The sequence below is a fragment of the Dasypus novemcinctus genome, chromosome 6 (assembly GCF_030445035.2).
Source record: "Dasypus novemcinctus isolate mDasNov1 chromosome 6, mDasNov1.1.hap2, whole genome shotgun sequence".
NCBI classification, from domain to species: domain Eukaryota; kingdom Metazoa; phylum Chordata; class Mammalia; order Cingulata; family Dasypodidae; genus Dasypus; species Dasypus novemcinctus.
Window position 1 is genome coordinate 25,417,425 of NC_080678.1, and position 20,252 is coordinate 25,437,676.

Below are 20,252 nucleotides of genomic sequence, written 5' to 3' on the forward strand. Positions count from 1 at the left end.
CCATTTCTTGTACTAAAGGTAGCTTAAAAAAATTCTTTGCTACTTTAGGGACAGCACCAAAGCATAAATAATTATCAATTGATGCATAAAAAAAGACTAATTTTACAGAACAAAAACTGAGCTACATATTCAAGAAAGCCCTCAGAATTGTCAGCATTAGGTTTTCTTACCCTGAAAGATTATGAAACCCCCTTTGTCCTCATGCATTTGTGATGTATATCTATAACTCTTTCTTGTTTGTGCAGATAAGACTTGCCTTGTCTTCCTAACTGCACTTTCAAAAGAAGATTCACAGTTGTTTGACTTTTGATCTGGGTGGCAGTTAGCTCGACCACCTGCACTGTGCATGAGCTGTTACTGAGCTTGCTTTGTCCCATCTTATAACACAGCGAGCCTTTTAAAATTGAGAACTGATGTGTGAATACGCTAATTTACAATGTGAGCGTTCAAACAAAAAAAATATGGTGGTGGTGTTGGTAGTGGTGGTGGCGGCGGTAGCAGCAAAGGAAGAAGGGGGAGATTTGTGAAGGGAGAAGCCCTGACATCGATTTATAAAGTTCAGATATTGTTCACTGCCTCTAACATTAAATGAAACAGATGGCCAAAGGCCTCCCTCAGCTTACAATGGAGAAGACAGTGGTGTAATGGTGTGGGGGCCTGGAATTGTAAAATGTTGTTTGGTGATGTATATGTTAATAAATAGCCATTTACAAGGGTGCTGAGGGATCCATTACTTGTTTATAAGGAAGGCCTAGGGCTCTTTGCTTGAATTAACAGCTCAAGGCTGCGTTCAAAGAAGGCATTGATGGTGAAGGTAAAGTGTGCCCTTCATACTCTACATTGCATTAAAGAATGACATGTATCCCAGGGGAAAAAGGAAAATCATAAAAGAAAGGTAATTCAAGAATTAAGTCAAACTGTAGCTCACAATCCAGGAAAATACAACATGCTTTTCTATTGTGATTAAATAATAGGCAAAAATATTTCCATTATTGCAGAGCTACTTATTTTGTCTTTCAATGAACATGTTTACATATAGTCAAAGTGTAATAAATAAAAATCTGCAGGGCTTCAACTTAATTATACTCATGTGACTTTAGATAGAACTTTGAAACTATTTTTAGCCAATCTTCCCAAAAGTATTTATTGACCAAAGATAACATGGCATTGTCCTAAACATGACAAAGCTCATGACCACGAATGCTTATAATCAAGATGAGGATCATGACGAAGGTTCATCACTGTCTTCAGGTGGGGATGTAGTCAAGAGTCCTTTATCACCCATCAGTTGCCTTTTCATCAAGCATCCATCTCAGGGTCAGGAAAGTCTATGCTTGACCAAAACTAACAGTTATTTTCATTTTATAAACACAGTGGATCTTCCATCTGAATGTGTTTCCTCTTTTGTACTCAGGACAGAAAACTTCCAACTGAAGTATCTGTTCAGGATACTGAAAGTCCGTATTTCAGGGGTACTAAAGTGAGTCCGGGGCTCTGCTTCATTTTCTTTCACTCTAATTCTTCCACTATTTATCTCAGCTTGTTGCACAATATTGTCGGGACCTGTTTGAAATCCTTTTTGGAATGAGGTAGGGGATTAAAAAAAAGGTCTGAAAAAATGGAGACATAGTTGCTAATAACTACAGTACATGTAATGCAAAGCAGGAGATGTTCAGTGTCTTGTGAGAAGACAGAATACTCTGACAGACCAAAGACAGAGCCTTTTTTGTTGAAAGACTGAAGAAGGCCTGATGGAGATAGTGGCACCCCACCTGAGCTGCAGGGTATAGATAGAGATTTATCTGGAACATTCCAAAGCTAACATCTATTATTTTTGTCCACCCACTCAGTGTGGATTCCCTTTTCTGGGAAAAGCTCTGGGATTTTTCTATGCGAGCCACGCCTTCCCTATTCTCAGGCCATGTGTCTCTTCCCTGTTGAGAGGTGTGCATGTGTTCTGGGTCTAAAACATCAAATCATAGACCAATGCGTTTTTACATAACTGATTTCACAGCCAATCAGAGCCAAAGACTTTATCCTAGGCCTTTTGCTGAAACTATTGGAAAGAAAAAAATATTTGGTGGGTACTGCTGAGAGGGTTGGCCAAAAATTTATTTTCACGAGGAGAAACCCTAACCAAGGATGGAATCCACCTAGAAAGAGAGGTGAGTTAAGAGAAAGAGCAAGACTCGGTCCTGATGACATGTCTTAAAAACTGAAATACCAATGTGTTTGAAGTTGATTCTGCCCTGGAACTATTTCGTTACATGAGGCAGTATATTTCATTTTTATTATTATTTTTTTAAACCAGTTTGATCTGGTTGAAGAAAGACCCCTGAGTGATTAGTATTGGGGAAAAGGGGAACGTTCCAGGTGGAGGTAACAGAAAATGCAGAGGTATAGAATTAGTAAAGAGTTAAGGCTCATTTTGGAGATGGGAAAGAGCAAATTTAATAGGGACATAGCACCTAAATGAAAGAGTACCAGCAAACAAGGCCCTGGAGATGAGATTACAGAGGACATATTTGTGTTAGCAGGTGATAGAGAACAATGGGGGGTTTCTAACCAGGGAAGAAACAGTACTACTTTTATACTTTAGAAGTTAAATTGTCCAAAAATATTTAGAAGGACAAAAGAGGGGGAAAAGAGACACTGAGGCCAACGAGGAGGCGTCCCTTCCTTAACAGTGCAAATGAGAGGGAAAAAGTCTGAGTTTGGAGAATGGCTCTGAGGATAGTCAGGGTAGTTTAAAAAAAACTGATGCGTGAGGGTCACTTCGTGGGGAGAGAGAATGGTGGCACCATCACAGAACCAGGGATATAAGGAGAGCTGATGGAACTGTATTGTTATTATTTTTAAATTTTATAGATAGTACTGAAGAAATCTAAGAGTGGTGAAAGAAAATTTAATAACAGCACTTTTAAGTCCATCAATCTTAAATAACTCTTCATTAACATTTTAATATTTTTGTTCTCAGGCTTTTTTCAATAGTGATGATGATCATGATAATCAACATTTATTTGACCCTTGTTATGTACCAGGTACTGCTCTGTGCGCTTTACATGTACTGACTCTTTTAACCATCATAAAAATTTATGAAGTAGGGACTACTGCCATTTCTATTTTACAGATAAGAAGACAAGAAGACTGAGGAGAGTCTTGCCAAAAGTTAATAGCTGCAAAGTGGCAGAGCCTACTTCTTATCCATGAAGGTAAATGCCTCGATGCATGCACAAATGTTTCATTCTCAATAATTAAACGAACACTGACTGTTTTCTCCAAAGAGGATAAGCCTCCAGGTGATACAGAGTTAGATGTAAACATAAGATTTCTTAACAATGATATTTGCCAAATACTGCATGTAAGGGAAAGTATATACATTCCTGCTGCATGTTGCTTTTTTTGTTCTAGTTAATGCCATACAGTCTACGCTCAAAAATAAAATGATTCCAAAGGATTCCTTCAAAACACAGTCATTTGGGATTCCTTTGGTAATAGCAGCTTCAGCGTCTACAAAGACCAACCAGTTTCTTCCTGGCCCATCATAAATAGTGGGCCCTTGTAGGGTCTGCTCATTGCTTTCCAGAACAATCGGGTGCCCCTCCTTAATGGCTGTCTGACACTCTGTGAGGATACTGAGTTTCTGCAGAAGAAAGGTCAACAGTCCAGTATAGGAGGAAGGACAGAGGTTCTGGAATCAGACTACTTACGTATAGCCAGGTGGTATTTAATAACAGTCCCCTTGCTTCTTAAAACTTGAGAGTGATAATATCTGCCTTATAGGGTCATAATGAAGATTACATAAGATAATGCATATCAAGTGACTAGCACAGTACCTGCTACCTCAGAGGTATCAGTGAGTTACAAGTAGCAGTTTATTGTTTGTTATTAAAGGATGCAGTATAGTATACTATGATGGTTTTTAAGATTCTGGCCTTCTTCAACCAGTAAAATGTGTGTGTATATGGGGGGAGGAGGGAGATGGGAAGACTGACATATGATAGCCAACATTTAATATTTCCAAGCATTTATTTTTCCATTTAAACTAACAATTGACTATCTTAAGGAAACGTTTTACTACCACCATTATTTCAGAGAAGAAATGGAATTATAACAATAACAATTAATAAATGGAAACTACTAAGTTGTACTTACTCTCTTCATTTTGCCTTTAGTTAGCAAAACTGGCCCTGATGGCATTTAAGATTCTTTATGTAGTGAGTTCAAAAGAGTTAGTGAGGTTCATATCCTAATTTCGCTTCTTTCTAGCCAAGTGACTCTGGGTAGTTCACCTAACTTCACTAAGTATAATGACCCTCATCTGTAAAATGGGGCTAATTTTTTTTTCACAGGGTTGTTAATGAGCCAATTAGGTAATGTGTATAAAGAGTCTCAGGCAGACACTGACATCGAGCCTAATTGATGCAGCTGGAATAGTCGTCACAGACACAGGACTTCAGGGGTAGCATTAAAGGGTCTGGTTCAAGAAGACATTGTATGCTTAAAGGGCAAGAATGTTGTTAAAGAGAAACATATGCAGGGCGATCCACAGTGGGTTCTTTAACTGGGTAAAAACATCAGCCATTTTGGCCTTGAAGATATCATAGGACAAAGGCAATGAGTGAAGTGTAAAATAATAAATTTAGTCATGCGAAAAAGGACACGATTTAAAAAAAAAACATTCTTCTATTTGTAGCATTATTCTATTAAAGCTCAAGATTCTAAATGTGAAGCCTAAAGGATCTTTAGCAAATTCAACTGTTTTGTTCTGGAAGAATAAGCACTTGATTAAAAGCTGAAAAATACCTTTAGAGGTCAAGATTTTGCTACATTTATTTCATGTCAGGGCCCATGTTCACATGAGCCAGTAAAAGGGGCCAAGAAAGAGGAATGAGATAAACAGAGAAAAGCTAAAATGTAAACATAAGGCACTGTTGGAGAAGATACATTTTCAGTAGATAAAAACTGAGAATATGGATGCTCTGGCCATGGCTCTCTGTCACTATGATCGCCTTTGTCTGCCTGCCAAGCCTCAAGGTCTCCTGCCTGCTTCTCTCAGGACTTCTCATCTATGATGTCTTTGGGTGTTTTTCTCAGCCTTCATCTTCAATAGCAACATCATGGTGAAGTTTGTCCTGCAGTGGGCTGACAATCCCCTTGATGGTCTATCCCGGAAGCTCCACCTGGGGCCCAATGTTGGGCACGATGTTCCTCACCTGACTCTGCCAGGAAAACTGGTCTTGCCAAGCTCCACAGGCAGTCACTGCTCTATGCTGGGCAGTGGAGACATTGTGACGCCCAGTCTCCTGTTGTGCTTTGTCCTTCCTTATGACAACTACAAAAAACAAGCCAGCGGTGACTCCTGTGGTGCCTCTGGACTCGCCAACATCTCTGGGCATGTGAAGAAGGTCTCCTACTTCCACCACACCCTCACGGGATATTTTGTAGGTCTGCTAACTGTGGCATCCCACACTCACTGAGCAGCCCAGACTGCCCTTATCTATTTGGTGCCATTTACCTTATTGCCACTCCTCATGATGCCCTATTTAAAGGGTGACCTAGAGCAGATGTGGTCCAAACCATTCTACTCCAAGTCCAGCAGCTCCCATTTCTGGAAGTACAATGGATCACTCAGAAAGTGACCAGAATGGCCATTTTAGTCCCTTTCTCTCAAAGCATGGTTTTGTTTCCTTTTAGAGCTGGCTACTACTCAGAGATGTACCTATTTAAGGGACTGACATATGACTGGGCTGCACACTTAAAGGGGGCTTGTTTGAGAGGGAGAAGTATGGGGGCCCTGTTTGGTTCCATCTATTCCTGTGGCTGTAGAGATGGAGCTCCTCTCCTCCCTGAAGTGATAGTCTCCTCCCCAGAGCTCCCCCGCCCCCTGTTTTTATGGATCTGTAGCAGACTGTTACCTTGTGGGGGAGATGAAGATTTGACTATTTACAAAACTGAAAATGGCAAGGAGTCATTCCAGAGCTTTTGAACACTAAAAGGATGAAAAAAATTAGAAAACCGAAGTTACTTCAGTGGACCCTCAAGAACTCTGGGACCAGTTTCCTATGGGAAATTTAGTTTCAGAGAACTGAGACAGATTCTTCTATCATTATATTCTTTCCTTTCTCTAGATGTATTAAATATTTTCTGTGGTATGAAGTGACTTATTAAATCCACAGACATTGACTGCTTCTTACAATGTACACATAAGAATTTGTTGTAATGAGTTCTATCCACCCAGATGTCATGTTGGCAGTGTACAAGGGCATGGTTTTTATACATACATGCATACATACATACACACACAAACACAGATATATATATGAATAAACAAAAGTTGAGACCTGCTTAGATCATGCTGTATAGCAGACAGGGATTTGCTATAATTTTTAGCCTGTAGAGCAATTTCCTATGGCTTCCTTATATATGGCTAAGCTGCTGTGTTTCCCCTTCACAACTGAACCTGCAGTTAAAAAATCAGGGTAGTATTTGCACTGATACACTCATGGACATTAGGGGCTCTTATTTGGTTTTGATCAGCATAGCAAATTAGGGAAGAAAAAGTTAAAACTCTGTGGCTCTTTTTTTCTTTTTACTGGCTTCTCTCTGGCAGGTTTTAAAGCAATTTTTTCTTGAACAAATGCATGTCTTACAGCAGCAGGTGTCTTTGTGCTTTCTGATCATAGTAATGTATTACTTATAAATACATTTTTCTATTTTCTAAAACAAAACACTGAGAATAAAGTCTTAAGGAAATTTTTCTCACAAGTCATGAAAACTCTCTAATGTTGAATCTGCAGACACTGCAGTAAGAACAATTAAAATATAACAAAATAATTCCTGGGCAAAATGAGAAGGAAAAAAAGACGGAATTTTAAAAGAAATTTTAAAAGCACCCAAGAGGGCATATTTCTTTCTTTTTATTATTATTCCTTATTTAATTTTTAAAAATTTATTTAATTTTATTTTTTTCAGGGCATATTTCTTTAAGAATAATCCTATTTTTTAAAAGTTTTATTTCTATAATTTACAGACCTCTCATTGGTATTTCTGGTATACTTTCCCTTAGGAATCATTCTGACAGTACATTTAAGTTTTCCAGATGTTTTATCTGTCATTCTACCAAAGCAACAAGACCATGTTTAAAATGTAAAATATACTAGCAATAATCAGGAGCAGTTAGTACCTGGATTGACTCAGAAGTAGTTCTAACAAAAAAAATAGCTCTATTTCTGGTCTAGAAATAGAGCTAGCTGGGTCAACTGCATTTGGTATTATCTGCTTTGTTTACATTATAGATTAGGTACAAATGGCCTCTCAGTGGCTACATGCTAAGGAAGTTACAACATGCATGCTTGAAGGAGAAACAAAATCGACTTTTAAAAAAGAAATACTCTGATATATATTTTTTTCATTTGTAGAAACAGTTGGGGCAAATACAAGTAGTGTATGTGAGAGAGGAAATGATTTGATAGTAAGAGCATCCAGAAAAAAAAAAGTTTTTATAAAAAAAAATATGTATATGCCATTTCTTTAAGTCTTTTGTCAGCATATACACACAATGAGCAAACATAAAGGTGTCATATTGTCTCCAAATTCATGTCAATGGCATTCTTAAATTATTATATAACTTTTTTACACTCCTTAATGGGACCCAATGGTGGGTTGCTGGGTTTCTACTACCTTTTGGCAATTGTGAATAATGCTGCTATGTATATGGGTGTACAGGTACCTGTTTGAGTCCCTGTTTTCAGTACTTTTCAGTATATACTTAGAAGAAAGATTTCCAGGTCACGTGGTAGTTCTAGGTTTAACTTTTTGAGGAATCATCAGTTTTTCACAGCAGTTGCTCCATTTTACATTCCCACCAACAATATACTCAGGTTCCTATTTCTCTGCATCCTTACCAGCACTTGCTATTTTCCATTTTTTAAAAATGAAAGCCATTCAAGTAGGTGTGAAGTGGTATCTCATTGGGGTTTTGATTTGCATTTCCTTAATAGCTAATGATGCTGAACCTCCGTTCATGTGCGTATTAGTGATTTGTGTATCTTCTTTGGAGAAATGTCTGTCCTTTGTCCATTGTTCAATTGGGTTTTTCTCTTTTTGTTATTGAGTTGTAGGAGTATTTTATATATTCTAGATATTAAACCTAATTACCAGATATGTGGTTTTCAAATATTTTCTCCCAATTTGTTGGTTGTGTTCTTGTAGAATTTTATATGCACACAATCTCTCTCGACTAGGCTGATCACTATAAGTAAAATGCCCCAATTGAGGGTCATACCATAACATTTCTGGTCATTTTACAAATTTAAAAACAATCTAATTTAAAAAAATTAAAAGACAATCAGTAACTTTTCTTTGAAATAAAATAATTCTGTGGTTTGGTATATTTTAGAATATTTAATCCTATCTAATTCTGTCACACAGAATTTATCTCATGACAATAATACTTTATACAAAGAGGTCATTCATTTCTCTTGTACATTTGTGAAGGCAAAAGATAAGCACACGGTTCAATAAAAAATCAGAAGTACCTGCTGGCACACGGTCTAACTATCCAACTCTGGTAAAAATAAGAGTGAAAATATGGTTTCTCTTCCTGAAATGAAACCTTAACAGTGCTGCAGCTAATGCCCTGTGAACTGGATGGAAGCAAAACTGGAGTACTTAGTTAAAAATACTGGTAAATAAACTCTCGTTCTGTTTTCCTAGAGACTGCTTTTCTAAGAAATAATAAAAAATAGTGAAGTAAAGAGGTAGGCAAAATCTTCTTGCCTTTTTCTGATCCTAAACAAATTGCATATGATGTGGGATAGTAATAAAAAATTAAAACAAAACCACCTTGTCTATTTTGTTCCAAAAGGCCAAGTTAGGTTACTGAGTTGATTACAAGTACCTGGACACTCTGGCTGATAACAAGTTTCTGGCTCTTCTAGGTAAAGGACAATGCCATACATATGCACAGGTGGACTTACTCACAGCAAAATGATGTCCAGCTGAGTATGTGTCTTTATACTGTAGACACATCCCAAATGTCAGTGATTGACTGAGTTTGCCTACAAAGAGAACCCCAAGTAGACTTCACCAGAGTAATTTTCTTCTATAGGCTTATGAAACGGCCATGTTAGCATGATTTCCCTACAGGAAGCACAAAGGTTGAAGAAGTTGTTTGTGTTTCACCCTCTCTAAATGACTTGCAAATTTATTCAAACACAATATGAGGAGGTGCTTTATTTGTTGAAATAACTGTCTTCAGTGTCCTGTACAAAAGGGTGAGGTACATCAAGCAGAAACATGGACAGAAATACATTGGTTCAGAAACCCATAAATCCTTATTTGAATCTGCCAACCTGAAAGCCACGTACAGCCCAAATAAACTATTTTTCCTAAATGCTACATCTGATTAAGCCATACCATTAAATGACAGCTGAACTTTAACATTAATATGATATTATTTAAATAACCACATGATTTTTTTACACTAAAAATGATGAATGATTTCTGGACAGCTCAATTGACATAAAGCAGGAGGACTCTTTAATGAGATCTGACATATGGAGACATATGCAGAATGTTCGTTACAGTTCACGTCGCAGGAGCCCTCCCAGGGAAGCAACAGAAGTCCCCCCCACCCGTTTTCCTCTTTTATTGTCTATAGGCACTGAAGCATTCCTTTCAATCGCCACTTCCTTTCTCTGAGGATTTTGAGTTTTTCTTATGTCATTTACATATTACTCAATCAGAGAATATGTTGTTTACGGTATTGAGTTTGTATTGTGTCCAGGAAATGGAGGGGCAATGTGGAGTTAGGTCAACCTTGGCTGGAAGAATGTTCTGGAACATTGATGCTGATGAGGCTAATAGAGAAATCACATAAACCTTGAAGATAAAGCAACTGTACATTTAATGCTTGGTTTTTATGCAATAAATCTCTAGCACAGGAAACATACTTTTAGCAAATTATTATATATGGATACAAAATAAGACTTTAGGTATTTAAAAATAGTTGCCTCTCTAACCTCAACTATAAAGAAGATTTCCTTCTTTAAAATTCTAACAACGCTATTTTAGAGGCCATTTCCAGCACTCTCCATTCTCTTTTCTATCACAGTTCCAATTTGAAGATCACACTAGATAGGGCTCTTTATTTGGTAGATTCTGAAGGTAAAATCACGCCGTGTTGAACATACTTATGTAAAAAATGGATCCAGTTTTCAGAACAATGAAAATATTTCTCATTACTCTCCAGAGAAAACCAGAAAATAGAATATTATTTACACTAGTTCTCTTAACCTATCATATCCTCATAAATATTTTCTATCAATCAAGGGTTAGTTATTCATTCAAAACATTAGCATTTGCTTCTTAGGACATGAGAATTCAATTCATAAAATATTTGAATTTTAAAAATTGTCATCTTTAACTACAGACAAAATGGAAATGTTTCCCCAAACACTCTCTCTTAAAAAGAAATGAAAACAAGGAATCAGAGCAAAGCTAACACCAAGTATGCCCCTGAATTTGGCGGTGGCTATCAAAACAGAAAAGAAAATCATTCTGTTCCTGCCATGGGGCCTTCCTCAGGCTATGAAAAATACTTCTATATCTAACCCTAATTTTTTTCTATAGCTTGAGGTAATCCTCCTGGTTTCAACCTTCTCTCTGATCTGACATACTCAGTCTGCAGTCCTGTCCAGACAAGAGTTAGTATCTATGTTTTGCCATTTCAAAAGGGTTTTTGACACAGGGTAATAAGAACGAAGCTTGCACGCCTGTAAAATGCCCAGTTGCATTTAGATGAAAAACATAGTTTAACAAAAGAGAGAGGGAGAGAGAGAGAGGAAAAGATAGGCCCCTACCTTGCTCTTACCTTCGCAGCATCCCTGTCAGAATCCTGGAGCTTTTCCCCAAGTTAGCATCTGTTTCCCGAAGCTAAAGGAGAAAAACAACATCAAAACAAAACCAAACAAAACCAAACAAAACTTCATGCAATTCAATTATTTTTAAAGTGCACTGGCAAGCAACAATTTTCTTTCATGATAGAAAGTCCAAATAATAAAAAATGCTTAAATACACTAAAATAAGAACATTTCGACATCTGTACAAACTCCGAAAATTGTTACATTCAGAAAATTATATGTGATAGATAATCCCAGGGGCTTTAAACTGGATACTTGAACTGGATATAAAAGCAAATTTCTCACAGACTGACCAAGTTTAATATACATCTGATAGCTAATCTCCAATTTACAATGTGCAAAGTCCTAAGAATATAAACAGAAACAAAATGAACTGAGCGAAGATGAGACGTCAATATTTTCACAGCTCTTGCTCTGAAAGACCTGGCATACTCCAAAATCTCCTTCAGTAACCTGCTTTGCAGCTAATAGCTAAATAAAATATCCACCTGGGGGCATTCCAGGATCAGATATAAAAAGTCAGCTTCTTTTTTCCAACCTGACTCACACTCTTTCTTTTCCTTTCTCCAGACACTACATCCCTTTTTCACCCTACTCATTTTTATACATACTTACATCTACATAATTGTTACTGACTGTGCATGTGCCAAAGATCTTTTATGCTTTATCATTTACTGAATTTGTGGAAACACTGCAAAACTTCAACCTACTCTTTCACGTGCTCGCTGTATCTTTTCTCTGTCGTGACTGAGGTTTTCCAACATCTCCTGGCCAATTTGCTCTGTGGAAAAGAAAATATAAGGAAAGACAATTATTGTGCATGTGAGAATAAACTTCACAAGTGCCAATATGATAATGGGGACCGAATTAATGTTAAAGAAGTGTGCCTTATATAGCAGATATTTCAATTCACATATTTAAAAAATGTAAAAAGCTATTCCTTTTCCCTTTGTATATTATATATGATTAGGATGTGATGTGTAATTGACCTATAGATCATGACCATCCTGGCAATAATAATCTGAATTAGAGGTGATATGACTTGTGCAAGGCCACCATCAGCAAATTAACAGCAAAGACAGAGGAGAGCCCCGGTACAATGGTGTTTCTATCGTTTTATCATCCTGGAATTTCTTAGCCTTTGGTTTTTATAGGTTACGAATAATGTTAATGTTTCTGCTCTACCATCCCCATTTGATTTATGACACTGTTTGCATATGAAAGTCAATCTCCATTTAGGAAAATGTTGATTTTAATATATTTCCCCCACACAAGTAACCCTTATACTTTTAATTACTGCAGTTTATTGGTAGTGGAACTATCTCTAGGCTTCTGCTCTCTTAAGGCAAAGGCTGGTTTAGTGTGTTATCAGCTACTATGGATAATTGAGTAGGTGAGAAGATCACAAGCTGGAGACAGTGTTTTCACCCCAAAACTTCCAAACACGTATTTTGGGATAGGCAGGTTAGAGCGTTCATTAAAAAGCCACACTGCTGCGTTTCATTGAGATTTTCCCCTGCTATGAGCATTTCATTGGGTTGACACTGGTCAGGCTCTCTGACTGAATGGCCTTTTACAGGACAGTAGGTGTGTCTTGATCTGTTAAATATTCCGTTGCCCTGGATGAAAATTTTTTAGACTCATTCTCCATCACCTGGGAGGTACCTTCTATAAGAAAAGAATACCTGTCTGCCTCTCTCACGATCATGGCAACCTGTCTGACTACCTTATTCTACATATCCCCCACAATCTACTATTGTCTCTCGATGCATAATCTGTAACAACAGTCATCTCTGGCTGGTAAACTCATAGAGAAATTCAATAAGCATCTATCATAATAATTTAATAAAGGCATTAAAAGTCACTATGGTAGTTATGTGGCACACGTATGCACACTGACAAGCTTTTTAAGGGCCATTCTAAAAACTGTAGAGCAACGGTTAGACCATATTGAGACTTTAGGCTCTGAACTCATTCTGCTTGTGCCTCAATCTTGGTTCTCCTACTTGCTAGCTAAGTGGTCTTGCATTAGTTCCTTCAGTTTGTTTTGTCTCAGTTTTTTTCATTTCAAAAATGGGGATAAAAATAGTATTATATCATGGGGTTGTGATATGGATAAAATAAAGCAATTATATAACCCTTATAACAGTGACAGACCCATAACAATACCAGTAAGCATTTACTGAATAACAAAGACTGATATGAAAAAACCCCAACAAAACAGTGATGTGTTAGGACCTTGACCTGCTCATATTCTAAGTCTGTCTTATCTCACTTGAATTGCAATTTTCTTTATATATAAAATAGGATAAACTATCTGCTATACCTTTCTCACAAAATTTTATAATCAAATGAAATCATCTAAGTAAAAATATTTAATAAGAATCAATGCATTCAGTAAGTCATTACTGAGTCCCTAATCGTGTCAGGTACAGAAGTTGAAAATATGGCAGTAAACAAGATCAAGCCCTACCACTCATAGAACTTCCATGCTAGAACTGAAGATTTAGCAAAAAGCAACTATTAGCAGAGTTTGCATTTCATGGCATGTCAGAAAAAGATCTCTATATTCCTTTCATGATAGAAAACATAAATTACAAAAATGCTTAAATACACTAAAATAATATCTATTTTTGACACTATACCAACCGTGATAATTCTCACCCAGTATAGTACCTTCATATTATAATACCAATTCTTAGATTTACTTTAAATTTTTAAAGGCTACTTTAAAGAAAAGATTTATTTTACTTATTCTCCCCCCATTGTTGTTTGTACTGGCTGACCTACTGTTTGCTCTCTGTCTGTTTATTGTGTACCCATCTTCTTTTTTTTTTTTTTTTTTTTCTATCTTCTTCCTAGGAGGAACTGGAAACCAAAGCTGGGACTGCCCATGTTGAGGGAGATGCCCAAACACGTGAGCCACATCTGCTCCCTGCATGTTGTATCTCTCATTGTGTTTTCTCATTGTGTCTCCTTGTTGCATCATCTTATTGAGTCAGCTTGCTACACCAGCCCATTGCATCAGCTCGCTAACTTGATCATCTTCTTTAGGAGGCGCCAGGAACCAAACCTGGGACCTCTCATGTAGGTGGGTGACCAACTGCTTGAGCTACATCCTTTTCCCTTACATTTATTTTAGCTTTATTATTATTAACTCCATACTATACACACACACACACACACACACATATATATATTAAGGTACTGGGTCTGGGGATTGAACCTGGCACCACATATGTGGGAAGCTAGAACTCAACCACTGAGCCACATTGGCTTCCCTGAGTTGGCTTTTCAATTTGTTTTACTTGTTTGTTTTTATTTTTTCAGGAGGCACCAGGAACCAAAGTTGGGACCTCCCATGTGGGAGGTGGATGCTCAACTGCATGAGCCACATCTGCTCCCCATACAATATATTTTTAAGGTAAAACTAGATCAGATATGTGGTTTTCACTGGTAGCATCATAAAAGTGGAAGAACGAAGAAGTGATTTGAGTTTAACTTTTTCTTTTTTGCATAACAAGTACAATATTCAATGTCATCATCATATTAGGCATCATTTCCATTACACTGAATCCTTTTAATCAACATATCATAATATAGCAATTTTAACTCATTTTAACTTAAAGTCTCTCATATCTAAGGACACAATCAATACTGTAATTATTTCAGCAAAAATACAACTTACACAATATTTCTCCTGTCAAGATTGATAGCATTGTAACATCTAATCTTAAAAGAAAAAAAAGGAACTAGGTTATTACTATTGTGTCTGTCACGAGTATAATATCCCCAGTCAGTATCCATAGAAGGAATGAAGCAATGAAAGAATGAGAGTGAAGATGGTATATACGAAATGTTTGGTGTCCTATTCCTGCTCTCACAGCACATCTGATGTGGCAGTGGAGAAGTCAACATTAGAATGCAGATAATAAATCCACAGTTCTATCAGATTCACCAGGAGGAAGACTACTTTGAATGGATCTGTCGTCTGCTACTGAAGCAGTTGCTGGAAGAGGAAGTAAGAAGTAAGGCGCTTGGGCCTTTTCAGGAGGCTTAAGTCACTCCTAGAATCTTCTTTCCTCCCAGGAAATATCTCAGCATCCAAAGGACTAATTCCATCTGGCAAGATAAGAAATACTGGCAAGAGAATATACATCCTAGTTTTAACATAAAAATACCACACATTTGTTGGGAACAGAATTTTTTCTTCATTTCTTACTTACCACTTATAAATTTTAATGCCCATAAAGAAAATACTATACAAATATATTACAAATGCACACCCTCATCAAATGAAAAAAAAAATCATTCAAAGAAAGTTATGTTTTTTTCCCTTCTATTATGTGCCCACCTCCTCCCAATCAAACTGAAACAAATTTTAAAATAAGGCATCATATATCCTTGGTCAGAATAGTATTCCATTTAGGGATTTCTTTACTAAAAAGCTATTAACATTGTTAGGCTCATTTTTCTTGAGTAATTTAATTTAAGATGTAAGAAATCATCAAAACACCAGTAAGGAAAGAACCCAAGCTCACAGGCCTAAACCAACAACATATGTGATTATACTGAGTCTAGAATTTTTAGTTCTTTAAACTATCATAGTGCCTTTAGAATGGGAACAGTCATATTGCCTCTAACAAAATAATGCACAAGTCATAAGTTTAATAAAAACTGTACTTGTTGACCATGAGGATACTCTTGAGGTTAAGAAACAATGGAAACCATAAAAGAAAAGCAGAATTGACAGTTGTTGGATTTCTTCATGTCAACATAAGCACGAAAACTGAACTCCTGAAAGGAAGAGTTGTTTCCTGAACTTTTGTCTTTTTACTGGGGTTCCTGGCTAGGAATTATCCTTGGAGTACAGCACTCAAAAAAATTTTTTTTTCCATTTATTGATATATTTCTCATAAAAATCATAACATGTAATATTTACTTTTGGACAGTTTATCCTAACCAAATTTCCATTTCAATATATTAATACATCATGTCAAAGTCCTCAAGGTATCACACTGAGAACCATGATTTATTCACAAGTATTCTCACAGAAATTTGTGACTAAATGTTTTTTGTTAGCAAAACTTTGGATAATCACCTTTGTATATTTCTCTGATTCAGACGAAGTACTAGGAGTGTGAGTGCTAACTAGAGGCTGTGTACACGACTAAGGGTTTGGTAAAAAATTGGGCAGTACCTTCTAGAAAAGTTGAATCAATATTTAGGTCCACCAACCATGTATGGGAGGGCACTGATCCCAGATGTTTGCAGGACTGTGCCTTATCATTCTTTGTAACATGTGTAAACTGGAAACAGTACTCAAAATTTTCAAGTGATCTTTTGTCATGAAAATTACTTAGAATCAACCATATCTTTGATGCACTGCCCTTTGTATAGCGCACGCACTTACAAAAGGGGTTTTAGCTAACATTTCCTTTCCTTTTCCATCTTTTGGAGATATACGCAATAGGTATGCCACATTCTGCTGCCCCATAAAGGAAATGCGAAGGAAGCAAAAACTTACAAATCTAGCAAGATACTTCCTAAAGGCACTATCAAAAGCGCTACTTAGTTTGAGGAGTCTGTATCACTTAAAGCATCATTAATCTCAAATAACAAGATAACAAGTCACCTAACTGACAGTATAAAGTCCATTTTAAAGTCAACATGAAGGAAACTCTCTCTTTTCCAAAACAATATTGGAGATGAGCAGATTAAAATAGTCTCTCTAATATGGCAGAACTAATTAAAGTTTACATCATGTTATAGTACAAACTCTATTGAAAGGGCAGGGGCTTCATATCTAATTCACCAGAAAATGTCCTATTTGATAAATTCAAAGTATTAAAAGAAATTTGGCCATGATGCTACATACAGTACACTTACCAGAAGATACTGATTATCCCTCAGCGCACCTATATTTAACTTTCTTTTTACAAACTTTGTTAAGAATGCGGTTTCCAACAAATTATTTTAAAAAGTAAAAGATGGCCAATTGAGACTTCTTTAAAGAACTAAGAGAAGGCAGGATTATTTCCTGGCTTCCCAAAACTTCATCAGCGATTTTAGGAACAGAAAGAAGGTATTCGCAATTACCCAGCTGTTTTTATACAGAAATTTCTGTAAAGTGCAAGAATACACAGCAATACCCTAAAAGAGGTATTTTGATGCATATGCTTTCATAGATATTTTGCAGAACACCAATCAGATAGATGAAAAATACAAAGTGATATCTCGTAACAATTTTGAGAACTGAATTTTGGACATGCTTAGAAACTTCTGACCGATGACTCTCACAAAGGTAAAACCTTGTTGCTTCAGGAAAGCAGAGGGAGTCACATATAGCTTTCCCAGTAGGGAGCTGCTCACTTATTGGTTTAATCAAACATTCTTTGGCATTTGCCATGTTCTCTTGGGACTAACTCTGATACCAAGCCCTGAGTGAGGAGGTTATCCTCAATATTGGTGTTAGTAAGGCATGAAGAGTCTTTGAATTCCCAACACTTGGAAAAGTGGGGAAATGGAAAAGACATTTATTTCATCATCTTTCCTTATCTGACAACTTAAGATATATGAGGAACTTCTGCTGCCAGTTAGGATGTAGAAAACATGTGAAAGACCACTCCCATGGAAACAAGCAAAACCCAGAAAAAAACATTTTCATACAATTCTGGGGGAAGTTGAGTGGATGCAAAGATGTTCTGATAAATGTAGAGAGAAATAAGCATTTCATAGGTGAGCAAAGAATTGTGGCAGCTTCCTTACTGATGGAAAGTGTCCGGACTAAGTGTAGTCCTGCCACAGGGATAATGATAAGTTGGTCTAACATTATATGGAAGTGTTGGCTGGCAGGACTGAGAGAATCTAGATGATTCTTAAATGTGCAAACAAATTGTTTGGTCTGAACATTCTCCCCAATTCCTGAATTTTGCCAAGAAACTGGAAATGAAGGTGGAAATGGTAAGTAAAGGGAAACCACATATTCACACACATTCTTGTGGTGCTTGTATTCTGAGACTGTCAGAGTTGAATCCAAAGTTGAACCCAAAATATCTGAAACTGTGGCCCAACCCACTCCCAGGTCAAATACTGATAAGATAAAAAAGACAGTATTAATGTAAATTGGGGGGTATACTAATTATAGGCAAATTTAATATAATTAGAAATGCAGCTCTGTACCAGCTCAACTTAACTTTCAGAGGAATCTGATAAATCCCTTATCCTAAATACCAGTTAAAAGAAACAGTTTCCAGAGGGAAAAAGGCCAAACTGTTATATTTTAGACTCCTTTGTTCTTTTTTATACAATGGCTAGAATAGAATAAAAATTTCTAGGCATGTAAAGAAACAGGGAAATAAGACCCATTATCAAAAGAAAACACAGTCTATGGATGTAGGTGAACAAATGTTCTAGTCATTAGAGTAAGCAGATAAAGATCTTAAAACAACTACTATAATTGTGCTAAAGAATTCAGAGGAAAAGGTGAATTTAATGGATGAGAGATGGGATATTTCAGCAAAGAAACAGAAACTAAATGAACCAAATGAAAGTTCTATAACAGAAAAATACAATATCTGAAATCAATTCATAGAATGGATCAAATAGTAGATCGTTCATTGTAGAAGAAAGGACCACTGAACTGGAGACAGGTGAACAGAAATTATCCAAACTGAAGGAAAGAAGTTTGGAAAAAAAAAAAAGAAACAGATCAGTAATTTATGAGATAATAACAAGTGGTTTTAAATATATGTAATTAGATTCCCAGAAGAAGAGATTCCCAGAGACAAAGAATAGGAATAACAGCCAGACATCTTCTAAGTGTTAATTTAAAGAAGACAGTCCACAAATCAAAGAAGCTCAGTAAGTTCTGATCAAGATAAACAAGAAAGAAAACCACATCAAGTTACATTATAACCAAATTTCATAAAAGTATAGGTAAACCTGAAATCTTAAAAACAGTCAGAGAAAAAAAAGATACGTTACATACAGGAGACCAATGAAAAGATAACTGTTGACTTCTCATCAGAAAGAATGCAATCCAGAAGACAAGGGAACAACATCCAGAAGTACAAAAACTGTCATCTTAGAATTCCATATCCAGTGAAAATATTATTCTAAAATAAAGATGAAATAAAGACATTTTAAGATAAATTAAATCTCAGAGAATTAGTAGCTAGCACACCTGAGCTACAAGAAATGTTAAAGAAAATTCTTCAGGTCAAAGGAAAGTGATAACAGATGGAAACTTGAATCTACAGGAAAGAAAGATGAGCAACCAGAAACAGTAAATCTGTGGGTAAATATAAAAGGATTGTTTTCTTTTTCTCCTTTCTTCTATTCTTTAAAAACAATTGACTGCTTAGAACAAAAATAATAATGCATGTAGAAGTAAATTATATGACAAACCATAGTACAAAGGATGGAGAGATGGTAAAAAGAAATATACTGTTGAATGGTTAATAAGTTATGTATGAAACAACATAATGTTTATTTAAGGTAGACTGTGGAAAAAATAATGATTCACTTAGGGTTTAATTTAGGTAAAACATTTCTCTTCTATAGACCTCAGTTTCTGAAATGTAAAATAAGGGTCTTGGACTAAATGATCTTCTAATGTCTCTTATGGCTCTAAAATAGCTGGACTCAGTGATTTTAAAGACTTACTGCCTCTTTTCTCTATAGAACATTTAGAGCCAAGGGTCAAATCAGGCCCACCAATGTATTCCCACCTTCTACCCCATAAGACAACAATGTTGTTTGCTTGCTTTAAAAAAACAAACAAACACAAAAAACACAAATTCCTAAGAAGCAAAAAAACAAAAACTTAAATGCTTTTAAGCAGGTCTGATACTCTAGTTTGCCAAAATCTCCAACACTGGACTGCTTCATATGGTTGCCTGCTTGGTCCCGAGAACAGTTGCAATTTACTATGTACTATAAAATATTTACAAGCACTTTGACAATGCATTATTACAGAAGATAATACATTCATATAAACTGAAGGTCAATTTATGCTTTCTTAGGAGGACTATAATAAAAGAGTACTCAGTGTCTAGCTTGTATTTTGTATTTTAACACCAATTATGGTTTAATGATACCTCCTCAGCAGCTGAGTATGTATTCTACTTTTCTTTAAGGTGATCAATTTTATCATTAAGCAATTAAAAAAAAATCATCAGTGCTACTTTCATCAAAGTCATAGTAGCAAACCTCCCTTTGGTTACCTTGTTTGCTGCAGATAATTAACAAACACTATTCCCAGAACCCTGAGACAGCAGCCAAAGAAGTTGTGCTACCAATAATGATGCTCTGGAATGAGCAGGT

General features: G+C 36.3%; 1 protein-coding gene and 1 pseudogene across 6 annotated transcripts in view; one reads left to right on the top strand and one right to left on the bottom strand.

Annotated features, from left to right (window-relative positions):
* The window catches only part of VTI1A (vesicle transport through interaction with t-SNAREs 1A), a 361,387-nt gene that overhangs the window by 131,149 nt on the left and 209,986 nt on the right, over positions 1-20,252 (bottom strand). For 4 of the 6 annotated variants that reach the window (XM_004458076.4, XM_058298418.2, XM_012524958.3 and 1 more), the window contains 2 exons: positions 11,636-11,706; positions 10,877-10,938 (listed from right to left, as the gene is read on the bottom strand). In XM_004458076.4, the coding sequence (XP_004458133.1) occupies positions 10,877-10,938; positions 11,636-11,706 (133 nt within the window). Of the gene's footprint in view, positions 1-9,764; positions 9,864-10,865; positions 10,939-11,635; positions 11,707-20,252 lie in introns of those variants that run through there. The other 2 variants (XM_071215667.1, XM_012524960.4) reach the window with 2 other exon arrangements.
* On the top strand, positions 4,974-5,642 carry LOC139439141 (signal peptide peptidase-like 3; annotated as a pseudogene).